General features: G+C 33.8%; 1 protein-coding gene across 8 annotated transcripts in view; it reads right to left on the bottom strand.

Annotated features, from left to right (window-relative positions):
- The window catches only part of NEK1 (NIMA related kinase 1), a 220,702-nt gene that overhangs the window by 136,359 nt on the left and 65,522 nt on the right, over positions 1-18,821 (bottom strand). For all 8 annotated transcript variants that reach the window (XR_006779863.2, XM_087866581.1, XM_087866579.1 and 5 more), the window contains 5 exons: positions 10,846-10,905; positions 10,536-10,595; positions 10,394-10,441; positions 10,151-10,225; positions 5,091-5,254 (listed from right to left, as the gene is read on the bottom strand). Coding sequence is in view for 7 of the 8 variants with exons in the window: in XM_087866581.1 (XP_087722707.1) it covers positions 5,091-5,254; positions 10,151-10,225; positions 10,394-10,441; positions 10,536-10,595; positions 10,846-10,905 (407 nt within the window). In the remaining variant the exon portion in view is untranslated. The remainder of the gene's footprint in view (positions 1-5,090; positions 5,255-10,150; positions 10,226-10,393; positions 10,442-10,535; positions 10,596-10,845; positions 10,906-18,821) is intronic.

Below are 18,821 nucleotides of genomic sequence, written 5' to 3' on the forward strand. Positions count from 1 at the left end.
TGCCTTATTTAATGTATATAGCTTGAACTCTGAGCCAACAGTGCTCTCGCACTGGAGCAAAAGCTTACTTGACACAAATATTTTCTCCATGAAGTACATCACAGCCTTCCTGCACTTCGGAACACCAGACAGTACTTCAATGCTGTGTTCGAGGGCCATTTTAAACAGTGAAGTCACCAATATGAGGCACAAAAATGCAAAGTTTGGTAATAAATACCCCACAAAAACTACATTTGTTTATGAGTGCTGAAACAAGAAAGTAAAGCATCGCCTTTTCAAACTCAGTTTGGAATACGTGCACTGGACAACTCAAATTTTTTGCTGCTCTGTACACATCCATGAGTGACCGTGGAAGCACTGGGAGTATTAATTATGGGGTTATATATAAATTTTAGCAAGAAGTCAAATTCATAAACACTCCACAAATAATGAGAATTGACATATATGTAAATTACTTCAAACCGGTTTTGGCAGAAAGTGCCCAACTAAATATTAGCTCCTATTTTTATTATTGTTATCATCATTCTCATAAATCACTATTCTTACAGGTGCCTAGTTTATCAATATCCTTTATGTAACCAGTATAGAATATAGTGAAAAATTCATCTCCTCTACTACTTTCATTTCAAATTTTATATTTTCTAAAAATATTCCTTAGCTCCTAAAAAGCTATTGGTGCTAGCCAGAGTGTAATAAAATGGTCACTATTATATACTGTCAGACTGAAGATAAATAGGTACAGTTTTTCCAAACAGAAATTTAGTAATAGTTAATAAATACATTTAAATAATAAATATATTAATATTTCTTTCCAGAATCTTCACCAAGAACTAACTGACCAACTTCTTTAATCTAATAATTGCCCTTCCAAAATTGTTATACAGAAATGAGAAACAAAAAATAAAATTTGGCAAATAATTACAAAAAAATTACAACCAGTGAATTACAGTAGGGGATTTATTACATAAATTATGATAATTCAGACCCTGGAATCTTACAGACACATCAAAATTCCCTTGAAAGCAATTTTAGCATGGGAAAATGTTATGGTAAAAACGGTAAATAAAAATAGATTAAAAAAAACCCAACCAGATACAAAATTGTACATATGATTTGATCTCCACTAACTAAAGAAAAAAAAAAATGCAAAGAAAATAGACCAAAGTCTTCACAGGAACTGCCTCTGTAGAGATGAGTAGTGATTTCCATTCCTGCTTCCTAACATCCTCCTTATGCTTCATAATTTTTCTGAAACTAACATGTATCACTTTGGCAAGCAGAAAAACAAGACAAAAAAACCCACTTGTGACTTTCCTTCGGGTTTCCTTTTTCCATGAGCAAAAGGGAGAGAAAAGAGGTATGAATGTTTGGTTAAGAATCCTACGTGAGGGGCGCCTGGGTGGCACAGCAGTTAAGCGTCTGCCTTCAGCTCAGGGCGTGATCCCGGCGTTATGGGATCGAGCCCCACATCAGGCTCCTCTGCTATGAGCCTGCTTCTTCTTCTCCCACTCCCCCTGCTTGTGTTCCCTCTCTCGCTGGCTGTCTCTATCTCTGTCGAATAAATAAATAAAATCTTAAAAAAAAAAAAAAGAATCCTATGTGAGGGGCAGCTGGGTGGCTCAGTGAGTTAAGCATCTGCCTTCAGCTCAGGTCATGATCTTGGGGTCCTGGGATCGAGCCCCGTGTTAGGATCCCTGGTCAATGGGGAGTCTGCTTCTCTCTCTCTCCCTCTACCCACCCGCCACTCATGCTCTTTCTCTCTCTCTTGCAAATAAATAAATAAAATCTTTGTTAAAAAACCCAACTCAAGAATCCTATGTGAGGGGTGCCTGGGTGGCTCAGTTGGTTAAGTGTCTGCCTTCAGCCCAGGTTGTGATCCCAGGGTCGTGGGATGGAGCCTGCTTCTACCTCTCCCTCTGCCACTACTCCTGCTTGTGTTCTCTCTCAAATAAATAAATAAAATCTTAAGAAAAAAAAGAATTCTATGTGAAAGGGAGATGACAAGGTACTTAGTTTCTAGTATTTTTAAAATAGGAAATATGTGAGCAGTCTTCAACTCAGCAATGGAAGCAGTATTAAATGGGAACTTAAGGATTAGAGGAGGAAAAAAAGAATAAATGCTTTTGAGTAAAGCAAAACATTGAGGAGTTAAGATAATAGCTTAAGTTTGAGGGAGTTGTAAAAGTTGAACATGACAGTGGAAAAGGACTACAGCATATATGTAAATATGAGACAATGAGTATTATGAAGCATAGAATTAGGAGAACATCATACACACAGCAGTTAAATATTTTCCTTACCAATGATTACTAGTTATAAATGACAAGGGTATTTATATTCTTACAGCACAATATAATTATACTAGGTTCAAAACTTTTCTATTGTTTTCTTTTCATTTACAAGCAGTTTGCAGGAGAGAAGAAAATCTTTGATACATGTTTTAAAACTTGTTTTTTCCCTAATTTAACCTATCGTGAATATATACTCCACCAGGATCTGAAATTAAGAGAAATAAATTTGACTGCTCAGTACTAAACTGTAAAACTAACACATTAAAAAAGAAAAAAAGAAAGGAGTTGTAAACCTAATGAAATGGAATGGCTTGCTGACAAAGGCAAGGTTTTGTTGAGACCTGATCACACTAACATGTACAAATAAAAAAATAAACTCATGAGGATGACAGTAGTAAATGCAAAGGTAATGATGCGAGAGATGAAGGGTGCCCAAAAAGCTCCCCCTGTAGCTATTCAAGCAATGACCAAGGGAGGGAAAGCTCAACTCATCCTCAAGGCCTCTTCACACAGGCTCATTTCTACTACAGAGAGGCACGTGTCCAGATGTGAGAGCATCTCATAAGACCAACTAATTCAGGCTTAGAAGAGCAGTAGTGACTAGCCAGTGTTCATTTTCTGACCAGTGGTATTCTATCACTAAGTTTTCAATAGTTGTCAATAATATGAAGAAATGACTACTTTATTTCTACAAATCCAAATTTATTTAATCAAAGGATAATCTGTATTCTAAGATTATGTCATCCTACTTTTTTCACATTAAAATGTCCATTCTTTTGGGGCACCCAAGTGGCTCAGTCGGTTAAGTGTCTGGGTCGTTTTTAAAAAGATTTATTTTTTTTATTTGAGACAGAGAGAAAGAGCATGTAGCTCCACACTGGACTCCCTGCTCAGTGGGGAACCTGCTTCTCCCTCTCTTCCCCACTTGTGCTCTCTCTCACTATCTCCATCGCTATCTCTGTCTCTCTCAAATAAATAAAATCTTTTTAAAAAAAAAAAAAGAGTGAGCGTTTAAGGAGCAGAACTCTACGGTCAGATGGACTTAGTTTAAATCTGGGCTCTACCACTTACTAGCTGACTGACCATGCACAAGTTTTAAATCTCTGTAAATCCTAATTTCTTCATCTTTATTAAAAGAATAATACCTAATTCAAAGGGTTGCTGTGACAAATAAATACAACTTGGTATATAATAAGCGTTCAATAATACCTACCATCATTAATAATAAGAACAATAATTTCATGCAACGTAAGAAAATGTATACTATATGTCTGAGTACTGCTAGGCCCACAGGGTTGATATAAATGAAATAGAAGTGATCTCGTAAACATAAATTATTTAAAAACTGAAAATTAAAATAGTGAAACTATATCTAATGCAAAACAAAGATTGAATGGGAGATGTGGTATAGTTGAAGAGGTAGCCATTTAAGATAATTTGAAACTCAAATATATGCATATATTTCAAGGTTCTAATAAGAGTTTGATTAAAAATGGCCCAATGTAATCCATTATTTGTTATTCCAATTGCGAAGAACCAAGAAATGTTCTGGAAGTTGAACAGTGTGAAGAGGCATCACATCGTTTTCCCTATTTTCTTTATACTATATCTATTTATTTTAGATGTAATATAAAGCAAAATAAAGCCAAATTAAATACTAGAAAGATCTATAACGCCACAGGATAAAAGCCACACACAAATTTGCTTTCCCATTTCATCAAAAAAATGCATATTGTGAGTTGGTAGCCTTCCTTTCTTAAAAACAGACTCTACAATTAGCTTAATACTTTAGGCTACCGTATATTACATAATGTTAATTGATATTCACCTCATTTATTTACCTCTGCTCACCTACATTTTAGTCATCTTTTATAATTGGGGGATCATAAAGATTTTTATTACATTCAAAAGTATTCTCCTTAAATGACACAAAAAAGGCAATGTAACTGAATTTTCACAAAATGATATCTGCTTTTGTTTTAAACAGATGTTTTATAGAAAAAATGGGAATATCTAGGAAAACATATATGTATACCTAAGAAAAAAGGAACCATGAAAATTAAAACTACTAATTACTATCATATTAAATTAATTCAATGGAAGAAAAGGTAAAATCTGATGAACAAGATCACAGCCATCAATCAGAGACAAATGTAAGAAAACAAGTCAAAACAACAAAAAGTGGGATTCTAAGAGATGAGGAAAAAAAGACAAAAAAGGCATGCTTTGAAATTCTGCATAAAATGTGATTCCATTTAAATATATTCTGATTCATTTAAAGCAAGTGGGCAAAATTATTACAACCATATGTTGGTGTAAAGTGATACTATCACATGTTTTTTTAAATAAGTAGGTTCAGCCTATAACATATAAATATGCTACAAAAATGAGGCTGAACTGAAGAGCTACATGTTTGCCAACTGTAATCAAAGGCCAAATTTGCACCTGAGAAAATTATTGCATCCAGAAGGCAAAAAAATATTCTTTGTAATCAATACAGAAGACATCTGCAAAGTACAGGTACTAAGCTATATAGGACCTAAGACAAAATTACACACAAGAATGAATTTATGGATCATCACAGCTCAACCTGTTTACACTGGCTTGTTTAGACATGATCTTTAATCTTTTCAAAGATTTCTAAGAGAATCAGCATTTGGGAATGGTGATGACCTGTAGCCCCTTAGGAAATCCTGGATGTATTTCAGGTGAAATTCCTCTGTAGATAAACATGCAAAATGACTTTCATTATTTTCTTTGAAGCAAAGCATAATCAACTTCTGCAGAACACAGCCATACCTTTCTGGATGTCTTCGGCCATATATTTCTCCTTTCCATTTAGTTTCATTATTTTCTGCTCTTTGTTGCTGCATTTGATCAAAAATAGCATGATAATGTTCATACTGTCCTCGAGAAGAAAAAGATGATGGAGCCACAGCCCCTCCACTGCCAAAAAAGGGAGCCTAGGAATTAAACAAAGAGCTCTCACATGTTTATCTCATAAGGCCCAAAAGGCCTGTGCTACCCTAAAAAAAAAGGTTTTTTTCAACACTTGACTTTTAAAAAGTAATTAGCTAATTTGAACATATTAATGAACAGACAGCCTAAAGCAAAATGTTTTTCTACTACATTATAACCACTAACAATAAAAAAGTAGTATACTTTGTTACTAAGAATAAAGCATAATTTAATAAACAAAAATATAAAAAGACATTAAAATTGTAAATATTGAAAAGTCTGGTCTTAGTAAGTTTTGAAACGTTTCTAGTACACATTTTATGATGCCATTCTATTAAGTTTAAATATGTACAGCTTATAAGTAAAGCAGAGCCTACTTTAATAACACTCAAAATTATATTTAACAAAAACATTTACATATGGCATTTAATATACCTCAAATCCTTCAACGCCCAAAATGGTAAAGATATAAATACCACTGAAACATATTCTAGATGTAAATAAAAAAAGCAAGACATCATAGCTATCCTTAATCAGTTTATAAACAAGTTGAGAAACAAAGCACAAAACTAGAAAACCATTCCATGTCTGTGATAAATGAATGGTAACAGGTACATTCTAAAGCAGTAAGTACTGAGACTGAGCAACTTTCACAAAATAGAAAAAAACTTACCAGAAATAAAAATTCCTCAAATGAAAAAAAAAGGCACTAGAGAAAGATACTGTTCAACCCAGCCCTGAAAGCAATGTAACAAAGAGCAATTGAATGCTTAAATATGAGCCAGAGTATTAAAGTAAAAATAAGCGATGTATGTGTAATATTTGTGTGTTGACAGTAGGAGGAGGAAGACAGTATGCAAACAAATAAGAAAAGGTGGCATTGGTCATAAAAGCCTAGTTTATCTAACTGCTATCAACCCTTTGAGTTCATATAATAAAGGACAACAGAAAGCACTTATAAACTTTCTGAGAGATGTAACATAGCAAAACAGTTTTTAAGAAGGTGAGTCAAATGCACGATAAGCAGGAATAAGAGAGAGAATAAGGTAAAGGAACTAATCGGAAGGCTTACTGTGCTGATGCCAAGCCACAAGCCTAGAAGCAAAGCAAGGCAATCAGTGAAAAAGGGAAGGGAGCTGTGGATTCTCTTCGGGAATAACACAGAATAAAGGCAGACATAAGGCCTTGCTACTGAGACATAAGAACTCAAGTGTGTGGAAAACTCAGTTAGAAAACAGAGATGTCACACAAGGATAAGTTTTAAAAGTAAGTGTGTAATGCTGCACAAGTCACGGTGAAAGAATTTCACTATCAAGAGAAATCAATTACCTCAAATGCAGAGGTCAACAACACTGAAAATAAACTGTTATGACTAAAGTTGAGTGGTAGCATTTCAAAACCCATTTGGGGGGGGGGGGGTGGGAAGTGATGAGAACAGAAGCCAGAATACTGACAAGTAAAAGAACAGCTTCCAAATGATAACATCTTAAGGAAGAAATCTGGCTAAGAGAGAGAAAAGAGGCAAAGAAAAATACTAGAATCAAATAAATTTCAGTGTACCCACTGAGATAAAATCTTCACATAGTAAGTTGCAGACAGTATTATAAGAAAGCATGAGGTTTAAAAAAAAACAGCTCGAGATGAATACAGATAACTCATAAAAGATGTTTGAGAAGAGATGAAAGTTGTCAGAAATAGGGAAGATAACTAATTAGGCAGGAAACCCCATCAAAGGAATCCTCAGACACATTTCAAAATGTGCCTCTCCAGGCAAGAATCAGAATCAGAATCCTGATAAAAGGCAGTTGCATCTCCTGTGAGACTGGTTACTCTCTGAGTTTAATCTGGTGCTAATATCACCTTGACTTGAATTTGAGTTTTCTAATGTTTCTCTTTAGCAAAAATGAAAGTATGCGAACATCTCTGAAGGTGGCTATACTGAAAATAATGCTGAAAACACTGTACTAGAACGCTGAAGCAATATGATCTTCCAAAAATCACCTTCTTCCCCAATTATAACCATAGATGCATAAGTTTAGATGAATATATAGACTTGTGTAACTACTACCACAATCAAAAGCATATCAATCACGACCCAAGAAGTTCCCTCATGTTACTTTGCAGTCAATGTCCCCTCATTCCAGCAGCCACAGATCTGCTCTCTGTCATAAATTGGACTGCCTCTTCTATAATTTCATATTGATTGATCCATGTTGTCGCATGTATTAACAGACTATTCCTTTTATTGCTGAGTAGTATTCCAACATATCTTCAAACAACAGATAAGCTTCTTACATATTATGATCACCATATGATCAAACTATGTATATGGAACATTTCATAATTTCAAAAAAACACACACATTCATAAGAGATACATTAGAAATAGACAAAGCAATAAGTCCCAGATTTTGCAGATAGTAAATAATCAAAGACAGTTGGTAATTTATACTGTGAATAATACCATTAGAGGTATATAATAATGTATTAATTTTGAAATCTTTCCCTAAGTGTTTAGTTTCTGTTTTATCTTTAGGGGAACTCCTTAATTTGATCAACATTATACTGAGGCTCCAGGTCCCTATCAACTGTACAGAATTCAAACAAGCTAAAAGGTTAAATATTTCAAACCCCAATGGAAATAAGTACAGAAACTAACACAGAATTTGCTTTAAATCACGGGAAATAGTTTTATTAATCCTCAATGAAAGCATTATAGAAATTTATAAAATGAAGCAGAAATCCACTAAGCACATACTATGTAATTCTGTTGAAAAACTGTCTCAATCAGTTATCAGTACAAACTATCTCAATCAGTTGATTAAACTGGACTTCAGGATTAAGTATAGCTTTAGACATCATAGAAAAAAAGACATTTTACTGCAGAGAAGATATATGCAAAAGGAGAAGAAAAAGTAATCGAATTCTCAACACTAACCATGTACTTGATATAAAATGCCTGACAAGATCTGAGGGCCTACACCTTAACTGTTTTGTTTTACTTTCCAATCAGGTAAGATATGGAATTAGTTATTTTAGAATGGGCAATTTTGAGTCATTCCTTGTCATTCAGGAGGTAGTAAGCTCTACTTCTGAGTAACGTAGATAGTACAGCACAAAAATGGTAAAGTATAATTTTAAAGATAAAATTATATTACTAAAAACAGTATAATATATTAATACAGAATTAGAAAAAGTGACTCTTACTGAATTATTAATATGAGAAATCAAGAAAGCCAGGACAGAACACACATATCTATATAAAATAAACTTTTATTCAAATCGTAACTTGTGGGGAAAAGAAGTAAAAATGGTAATCAAGTCAATTTGACGAATCTATTCAGCACCTAAATACCTAAATACCAAGTTTAATGAGCTTGGGTCAGGGGAATTCAAAATTTAAAGACATGTTGACTAAAAGTTGATTGGATGACATACATTAAAATTATAATACAGAGGAATAAAAGTATATTTGTTTTTTATTGCTGTGTAACAAATTACCACAAACCTAGTAGCTTAAGACAATACCCATTTATTTTATCTCACTATTTCCTTGGCTCAGGAGTCTAGATGCAGTTAGCTGGGTCTCCTGCTCAGGATCTCACCAAGCAGCAATGAAGGTATCAGCCAGGACTGCAATTCTCATCTGAGGCTCAGGATCCTCTTCCAAGTTCACTGGATCCTGGCAGAATTCATTTCCTTGTGGCCATAATGCTAAGGTCACCATTTTCTTGCTAGTTGTTGGCCAACAGGTACTATCAACTCCTAAGGGCCACCTATACTTCCCTGCAAGACGAATGTTTGCTTTTTTCCAGGCCAGCAGAAGCATGTCTCTCAGACTTTCTTCTCCCCTTCCAGTCTGCTATGAGGGAGTGTCATCAAACGTCAACAGTAATAACTATCCACATCACCACTTACCACGTAATGAAACCTAATCAAGAGAGCTACAATACCACCCTATTCACAGGGTTCCACCAAGTTGAGGGAATACAAGGTATCTACACCAGGAATCAGATATTTGGGGGACCATCTTAGAATTCAGCTTACCATAGATATGTAAAGGATGCTACCAAAGCAAAAGAGAAAATATAAGATTCAGATAAGCAGAACAAAGAAAGAAACAGAAGTTAAACCTATGAGTCCTTGCTAGTCACACTCCAGGCATTGTTCTTGAAATTTTTCCTTTTCTTTTTTCTTTTTTTCTTATTTTTAAGTGAAGAAGTTAAGTCTCAGAAAAGTTAAATAACTTGCCCAAGGTTATAGTGTCTGGCTCTACCCAAAAGAAATGTCTGAATTAATATATCTAGGTAAATAGTTAGCTAGGTAATCTGCTATCTAGGTAAATGGTTGGAGGTGGGATTGACAGTGAAGTGGGAGGGAGGGGTGCTATCAAGTAAAGAGAAACACAGTACAAAGACAGATTACGCAGGCTACACACAGTGAGAACACAATACAAGTTTGGTTTTTAGTTCAGCCTCACTTGAGCGCAAAATGTATGGCAGGAACAGATGGAGATGAGCTTACAGAGATAGGCAGGAGCCAGACTAACAAGGATCTTATGAAAACTTAATCTTTAAGGCTAGATGAAGCAACAGAAGGACTTTAGGCAGAGGTGTGACAAATTTTATTTGATTTTAAAAAGATTCTTCTGGAAGGAATGGTATATCATAGCCTTCATATCAAACTTTTTTAACAATTTCACAGTGTCCGATATTAGTTTTCAATACAAATTATACATCAAATACATGTAGGAAAACTAAGAATTTGTAATACATGAAGAATTCTAGGTAAAAAGTTAAAACCTCCCTCCCTCCCAAAGCCAGTTATATACATTTCAAAGAGCAAGGTGAAACTGGAGAAAAAAACCGCAGTAGTGTAACCATAGGGGTATCAAATGCCTACCTTTACTTCACCACTTCCACCAGCACTTAGCACGTTTCTCCATCCTTGTTCCCTGGCCCTATTTATTCTCTCCAACTTTTGGGGGAAAAGAAACAAACAAAACACAATTTCAAGTATTTAATATAAAACACATGAAACACATTTACTAACACAATGGAAATCACTGTATTCCTTTAAGGAAAAAAAAGTATGTGTATGGAGAGGGGGTAGAATGTACCATGGAAAAATGGAGTATCCTCTTACCCTTTCCTTTTCCTGTCTTTTCATCTGCTCGGCCTTCATTAAACTAATCTGTAACAATTTTAAAGACAAAATTCTTAGAACTCTTGAAACTATTATCATCTACAACGTGGCAAGGGAAGAAAAACAAAAGCAAAAAAACTACCTGATCCTTTTGTTTCTTTTCTTTTTCAATAAATTCCAACCTTCTCTTTCTTGCTGCTTCCTTAAATAAAAAAAGAACATTTTTATCAATAGTAATTCCTACTTTTTCTAGTTTCATAAGGAAAGTTAGTATAGCAATGGTAGAGGTATGCCCAGGGAGATTAGGAAGAGGAAAAAAAAAGGATTAAGTTAAAGGTTTATTTGTTTGAAAGAAATAAGGAGGAAAGGTTTGGAGGTTTAATTAGAATTTGCTTCTCTTCTTAGAATTGTTTTTGCAAAGCTTTAAAATAAGCAGACAGATGTCTTTATACCTCAAACATTTTCCTCCTTTCTTCTCCAGGATTCACTTTCTTCACTGGAATTTGATGGGCCTGGACAAAAAGTAAAACTACAAATTAGATAAGGATTTTGAGGTACCTATTTGAAAATTCAAATTTATGGAAATTGAAAATAAGAAAAAGGCAAAGCCAAATACTACCATGACTCTTTCAAAATACATTTTCCCTACAGTAATACAATAATAGTAGGGAACTTTTAACACCTACTTACATCAATGGATAGATCATCCAGACAGAAAATCAACAAGGGAACAGTAGCTTTGAAAATCACATAAGACCAGATGTACCTAACAGATACACACAGAACACTCCATCCAAAAACCTCAGAGTACACATTCTTTTCAAGTGCACATGCAATATTCTCCAGAATGTTAGGCCACAAAACAAGTTGCAATAAATTCAAAAAAGATTAAAACCATATCATGCATCCTTCCCAACCACAATGGTATGATTTTAGAAATCAATCGCAAGAAAAACTGTGTAAAGAACACAAATAAATGGAGCTAAATAACAAGCTACTAAACAATGAATGGGTCAACCAAGAATTCAAAGACAAATGAAAAAAATACATGTAAACAAATGAAAATGAAATACAACGGTCCAAAATCTCTGGGGTAAAGCAAAGCTATTCTAAAAAGGAAGTTTACAGCAATACAGGCCTACCTCAAGAAACAAGAAAAATCTCAAATACAAAACCTAACCCTATATCTAAAGGAGCTAAAAAAAGAACAAGGCCCAAAGCCAGGAAATAATAAAGATTAGAGCAAGAAAAAACAAACTATATATATCTATAGATATAGATATAGATATAGATATATAGATATAGATATCATTTCTAAAAATAATACATATATATATTATTCCTAAAAACAAAAGAATGACTGTAGTGTTTGATACGGTGTTAAAAAGAAACCTTAGATTCAAAGAAACTGTGGAAAAGGGTTCTTCCCCAATCACTAAGTTCTGTCCTCGACACAGATGTTAATTTTCAGTTTTCTAATATGAAAACAGAATGTCATTTAGAAAGCCCAATACTGAAGAGATCAGTTTTTTAAAAGTAGTTATACAAAATATATTCACTATATAAAATTCAAACAACAGTAAAAAGTTATTTTACTTCACTCTCTACTTCTAGAGGTAACCACTATCAATATTTTCATGAGTATCCTTTCAAGACACAGTTAAATATATACACACTTAAATATACACATAACTATATACATACATAGATTTTTAGCTTTTTATGCTTCTTATATGTTCCTTGACATTTCCACATTGGAGTAAGCAAATTAACAATGGCAATATTCCACACAATGGATATAATTTATTTATTTTAGCATTCCTCCAGGGATGAATAACTGGGTTGGTTCCACTTTTTTCCTACTCTATATGCCTGTAAGGCACGTTCTTGTACATACATCTTTGTGCCATATGCAAGCCTTTCAGAAGGGCAATTTTTCTAGACATGGAAGTACATGTCTAACATAACCTAAATGTTGAGAAAAACTACCCTCCCAAGAGGCCGCACCAAATTATACTCCCATCAAAGAACTCATTTACTCACAGTCTCACAAATATTGAATATTATCGATCTATCTTGAATTTCTGCTTTAAACAAAGGCTAAGAATATCTTCCAGTATGGAGATATTAACGTTTCTCCTTTTATATACCAATTGTTCATCTAATTGTGGGATTGTTCAATTTTAGGAGCTCTTTGCATACTGCAGAAAATAAGACTATTACAGAGGTTACAAATATTTTCCCCATTCTTTAGTTGCTGTTTGTTGTATCTTTCACTACACAGAAGTTTGTAATTTATATATAGTTAAATCTGCCAATCTTTTCCTTTGTGAAAACTGCATATATTGTTTTGCTAAGGAAGACATTTTAGACCTCGATATTATATTTTGTTTCTGCTGCTTAGTTTCATTTTTATATTTAGATCTTTAATTTAGATTTAGATTTTTAAATGTTTGTAGTTAGATTTTTATTTTTAGACCTATCTAAAATAAATTTTTATTCATGGAATGAGCTGGGAATCTACATTTTTCTAGGATTTCTAGGAAATTCAATTATCTCATAACAATTTATTGGCTGATACATCTTTTTTTCCCACTGATTTAAAATGCTTCATATATCATTTAATAAATTCACAAACACATTTGGGTCAGTTTCTGGAATTCTCTAATCTATTCCACATAATCATCTCCTCTTTCCCTTTTTTCCTTTTTTTTACTGGGATATAACGCCACCTTTAAGAAAGTAGATAAAAGATCTACACAAAGGTTAGCAAAAATGAAGGAAATACCCATGTAGCTATAACTCAAGTCAAACCAACATCCAGAATCCCTCCAAGTGCCCTTCCACAAATTCCACCTCTACCAGAGAGGTAACTACCATCCTGACTTTTTAACTACCATCTTGCTTTTCTTTTTATTTTATTTTTTTAAAGATTTTATTTATTTATTTGACAGAGAGAGAGATAGCCAGCGAGAGAGGGAACACAAGCAGGGGGAGTGGCAGAGGAAGAAGCAGGCTCTCAGCAGAGGAGCCCGATGCGGGGCTCGATCCCAGAACACCGGGATCATGCCCTGAGCCAAAGGCAGACACCTAACGACTGAGCCACCCAGGCGCCCCCCATCTTGCTTTTCTTTACTGTTTTGCAATTTACATGTGCCTTCCTAAACAATATAGTTTAGTATTTTTCTGATTCTGAGTATTATATGAATGAAATTATACAATATGTATTCTTTTGTATCTTGCTTCTGTTGATTAATACTGTTTTGGGGATTTATCTATGTTATTGTTTCTATCTACATTTGTTTTTTCTCACTCATATATAGTATTCCTTTGACCATGACTCCTCTCTTAATCAGTTATCTTGTACCTTTCTCACTAGGTCTATTCTAAAGAATTTCAACGAGTTTGTCACTATTTCTTTCCATTTCATTTTGTAACTGATTACACATTTTTGCATGTGCAAACTGTGTCAGGCTACTTTCCTGAATTCATTAAGAGTTTTCTGCTGCTTCACAACAATTTTCTAGGTAAGTAATTATATCATCTGTAAATAATGTCTATGTTTTCTCTCCTCTACCAATATTTATGGTTCATATTTCTGTTTTTAATTGCACTGGCTAGGGCTTCTGGCCTAATATTAAAAAAAAAAAGCAATCAAGGAATCATAGCAAATATCTGTCTTGTCTCTGACTTTAAAGGTAATGTTTCCAATTGTTCATCATTATATACAATCCTTGACATAAGTTTCAGGTATATATAAATGTATCAAGTTAAGAACTTTCCCTTCTACATCTTGAATCAAAGAAATTCTTGTGTTTTTTTTTTTTTAACTACTTGGAGGTATGACTGACATACAGAAAGTTATACATATTTAATGTATACTACCAAAGAAGTTTTTAAAACAAAAATCAGTGAGAGGCCTGGCTGGCTCAGTTGGTAGAGCACGCAACTTTTGATCTTGGGGTTGTAAGTTCCAGGCCCAAACTTCCTCTAGTTGGAGCTTACTAGGAAGTGGTGTTGGAAACGGATACTTGATCAGAAGTTAAAACATTCTCGGGAGCCTGGGTGGCTCAGTCGTTAAGCGTCTGCCTTCTGCTCAGGTCATGATCCCAGGGGCTCAGGTCATGATCCCAGGGGCCTGGGATCGAGCCCCGCATCGGGCTCCCTGCTCAGCGGGAAGCCTGCTTCTCCCTCTCCCTTTGCCCTTGCTTGTGTTCCCTCTCTGTCTCTCTCTGTCAAATAAATAAATAAAATATTAAAAAAAAAAAAAGGAAGTAAAACATTCTGTATTATAAAATTAACCCTTTTTAAAAAGTTAACATCTTTCAGGTCCAACTTCAAAGCAGTATGAGAGAGCTTTAGGATAAAAGAGGTAGAAGGAGACAAGGACTGCTAAAGACCTTATGGAAAAACTCTTTAGAGATAAGTAAACCTCTTCTTAGAGATAAGTAAACTATAACCCAGACAAATGAGGTTAACTAATTATTCCTGGGGCAGGATGAAATCTGAAAAGCTCACCAGGCCTCAGCAATCTTAAAAACAAAACAAAAAAACTTTTTTTCTTAAAAACAAAACAAAACAAAAATTAGTCTTAAATTTTATTGAAGTTTCAGTATTACTGAGATAATTTATATATGGTTTTCTCTTCTCATCTGTTAATGCAGTAAAAATATAGTAATCATTTTCCTATTATTGAACCATCCCCTGTATTCCTGAAATGAATCCTATTTGATAATTATTATTCTTTTAATAAACTGTTTAATTTGTCTTTTTAAAAATACTTTTAAAGATTTCTACATGTATGTTCATAAGAATAACTGACACATGGTCTTCTTTTCATTTTTATCCTGTGCTAAATACTTAAATTTTGTAATCAAGGTAACGCCTAATGTATGATCAAATTTTCAAACAATTCGAAATATAATCCAATATGCCAAAAAAAGATAAAAAGTATTTACAGGAAACTTTAAGTTATGTATCATGTACCAGTTTTTACATTTTTCAACTACCTTAGGAAAAAATGAATATAAAGAGAACACTGTACAAAATTATTTGTTTGTTGAGTTTCAATACAAAGAAAAGCAGCTGTTACTTTAAAAAATTGCTTCAGTGATCATATACATTATTATCAAAATATTTTGGCATTTTATTAAATCATTTAAAAGGTCTTTAGAAACAATTCCACTTCAATAGCAGCTGCCTTTTAGCAAAAGCCAATGTTATTACTTTAATATACTACTCATTGCATCAGTTTTCTAAATTTTATAAAATGATCCAAAGAAATAAGCACTAAAACTCTAAAAGACAACTCAGAATAAATCAAAATAAATGACCCTCAATTAATATGACGTTAATAAAATAAAAAAAGAACTACAAAGACACACACGTTTCTTCTTCAGAAAGTAACATGATATATAATTTAAACACAAATTCCTCCTTATGAAATGTAACTTATTTTAATGAATACATTACTTAATACAAGCACAATAAAATAATGCTATTTAGAATATGTAACACTACCCCATGTGTTGATAAACTGATAAAATGATTCTTTTTATAATGTACTTTGCCAATTTAATTCATGATCATCAAAATCAAATCCATTTCAATTTAATTAATTAATTTTTTAAAAAGATTTTATTTATTTTTGCGAGACAGAGAGAGAGCACGAGCGGGAGAGGGTGAAGAAGACTCCCCGCTGAGTACAGAGTCCAATGCAAGACTAGATCCCAGGACCCTGGGATCATGACCTGAGCTGAAGGCAGACACTTAACCAACTGAGCCACCCAGACACCCTTAATTTTTTTTTTTTTTTAAAGTAAGCTCTTGAAGAAGACTCCCCACTGAGTACAGAGTCCAATGCAAGACTAGATCCCAGGACCCTGGGATCATGACCTGAGCTGAAGGCAGACACTTAACCAACTGAGCCACCCAGACACCCTTAATTTTTTTTTTTTTTTTTAAAGTAAGCTCTATGCCCAAGGTGGGCTATGAACTCACAACCCTGAGATAAAGAGTCTCATGTTCGCACACTAATTGAGCCAGCCAGGTGTCCCTAAACCAAATCCATTTTATCGATACAGTATAAGTTAGTTTAAAGCTGCATAAACAATGTGGTAAGTGGTACTAAATCTCACATCATAAGCAACCCGTGAGCTTACTACCTGAGAAGACCCAAGTAGTGGGTTCCCAGAACCATCCCACCCCCTCACTACATTATTAGTTCCTAACTCCTAATCTCTAACTTTGGCTAGTTATTTCAATTCAACTCTCACTTAAGTTACCAGTATCTTACCACTTAACCCCAGAAATGGCAGTAGGGTCAATGAAATGACAAAAATACTGAAATATTTAAAGAATAACTTTCCAATTTTTTCTAAAAGTAACCAAGAGTAAGAAATATATTTCACGTCAGACCCAGTAAAGATACATACTCTGTGTAGCTGATTCTCCTACTTTCCATCTATTACCAAAAAAAGTCTCTGTTCTTTATCCAGTAAAAAACAAATTTACCATCACTAATAGACAGAGACCCCAAATTTTAAAATCAATGGAGAGTACTGGGGCCACTGTTACTGACATGTAAGAAAAAAATACAATTATTATTTGGCAATAAATATTATTTGGCAATAAAGAGGAATGAAGTACTGATACATGCTACAACATGGTACATGTTATAACCTTGAAAACACTGTGCTGAGGACCCAGACAAAAAGACCATATATTATATGATTCCATTTACATGAAATGTACAGAATAAGCAAATCTACATAGAGAAAAGGTAGATTAGCAGTTGCCTAGAGCAATGGGGATTGGGGAAGAATGGGGAGTGAAAGCTAACAGGAAAAACATATTGTTGGTGGTGATGAAAATGTTCTAAAAATGATTGTGGTTATGGTTACACAACTCTGTGAACTCACTAAAAGCCATTTAATTGCACACTTTAAATGGATGAATGGTATAGTATGTGAAATATATCTCAATAAAGCTATTTTAAAAATATACATATCCTCAAGAGTTGCAGAATCATAATTTCTGGACAGAGAGCCCTGCATTCTGTATTTTGAAAGGACCCACAGTTTAACTCTTACCCAGTTCTCAGAATCTTTGAATTGCAACATCAAACAATTTAAAAATATTAACACAAGTAACACAGATCTCACTTTAAACAAACAGCTTTTAAACAGATTACTCAACAGTGAGCAGTAAGAAGAGTATGTTTAACTAAGGCACCTACATATTCTTAAGTAAGGTAAATGAAGACAACAATTATATTCATCTTTTGATGCTCCACTGCCACATAAACAAGGTATTCAAGTATTTGTGAAATAAAAATACCAAGCTGTTTCTTTGATATCACACAGGTATTTTTAACTGTATCCACACAGAAGAGAAAAATGTGTTAACATAAAATTGCATTAAGAGAAACATTTTGTTTTGTGTTTCTTTTTAAAAATCAGAACCAAAATACTAAAACCTATGCATAGAGCTCCCTCCGGTGGCACAAGAACAGAATCCTTTAAAAAATAACATTACACAAACTAGGGCAGACATGCAAATATTTTTGATATGCTGAGTAGTAATAACTTAATATATTAGCTTAAATTTTTCCAATTAAAAAGTGACAAGACAATATTATTAAGTGGTTATGGTTTTTCTTATAAACTTATCATTTTCAAGCTTCACCTCCTCCATGAACACACACCAACTTTACACCTGTGTATGGGAGCAATTTCTCCTGGAGAAGAACTGAAGCCTGACTGAACAGTTTCTGCACAAGAAAAGATAGAAAGAACAAGAGAGACAAAGACATGGTAAAAAAGGGAACCCCAGGCTGTCACTAGATTTCTCAGCAGAAAGTTTGCAAGCCAGAATGGAGTGACATAATATATTCAAAGTGCTAAAAGGGAAAAGCTTACAACCTAGAAGACTCTACTTGGCAAGATTATCATTCAGATTTGAAGAAAAGATCAAAAGTTTTCTGGACAAACATGATAAATAAGGTTATCACCACTAGACCAGCTTTACAAGAAATATTAAAGGGACTTCTTTAAGTTGAAATGGCAATAATTAATAATAAGAAAACCTACAAAAGTAAAAAATCTCACTGGAAATGGTAAAAACTGGATTAATCACTTATAAAGATACAAATTTTTTTAAAAAGTAGTAAAATTAACTAAAACTACAGTAACTAGTTAAGGGATACATAAAACAAAAAGATATAAAGAGTGACATCAAAAATATAAAATGTGGAGGGGGGAAATGCAGTGTTTTAGAGTCTGTTCAAATTTAAACTATTAACTTAAGCTCTCATAAACATAGGATGATATACATGAGAACTTCACAATACCACAATGTGAAAGTTTACAGTAAATGCACAAAAGAATATGAGAAAAAAATCTAAAGATGACATTAAAGAAAGTCATCA

The sequence above is a fragment of the Ursus americanus genome, chromosome 13 (genome assembly GCF_024610735.1).
Source record: "Ursus americanus isolate L20-20 chromosome 13, mUrsAme1.1.p, whole genome shotgun sequence".
NCBI lineage: Eukaryota > Metazoa > Chordata > Mammalia > Carnivora > Ursidae > Ursus > Ursus americanus.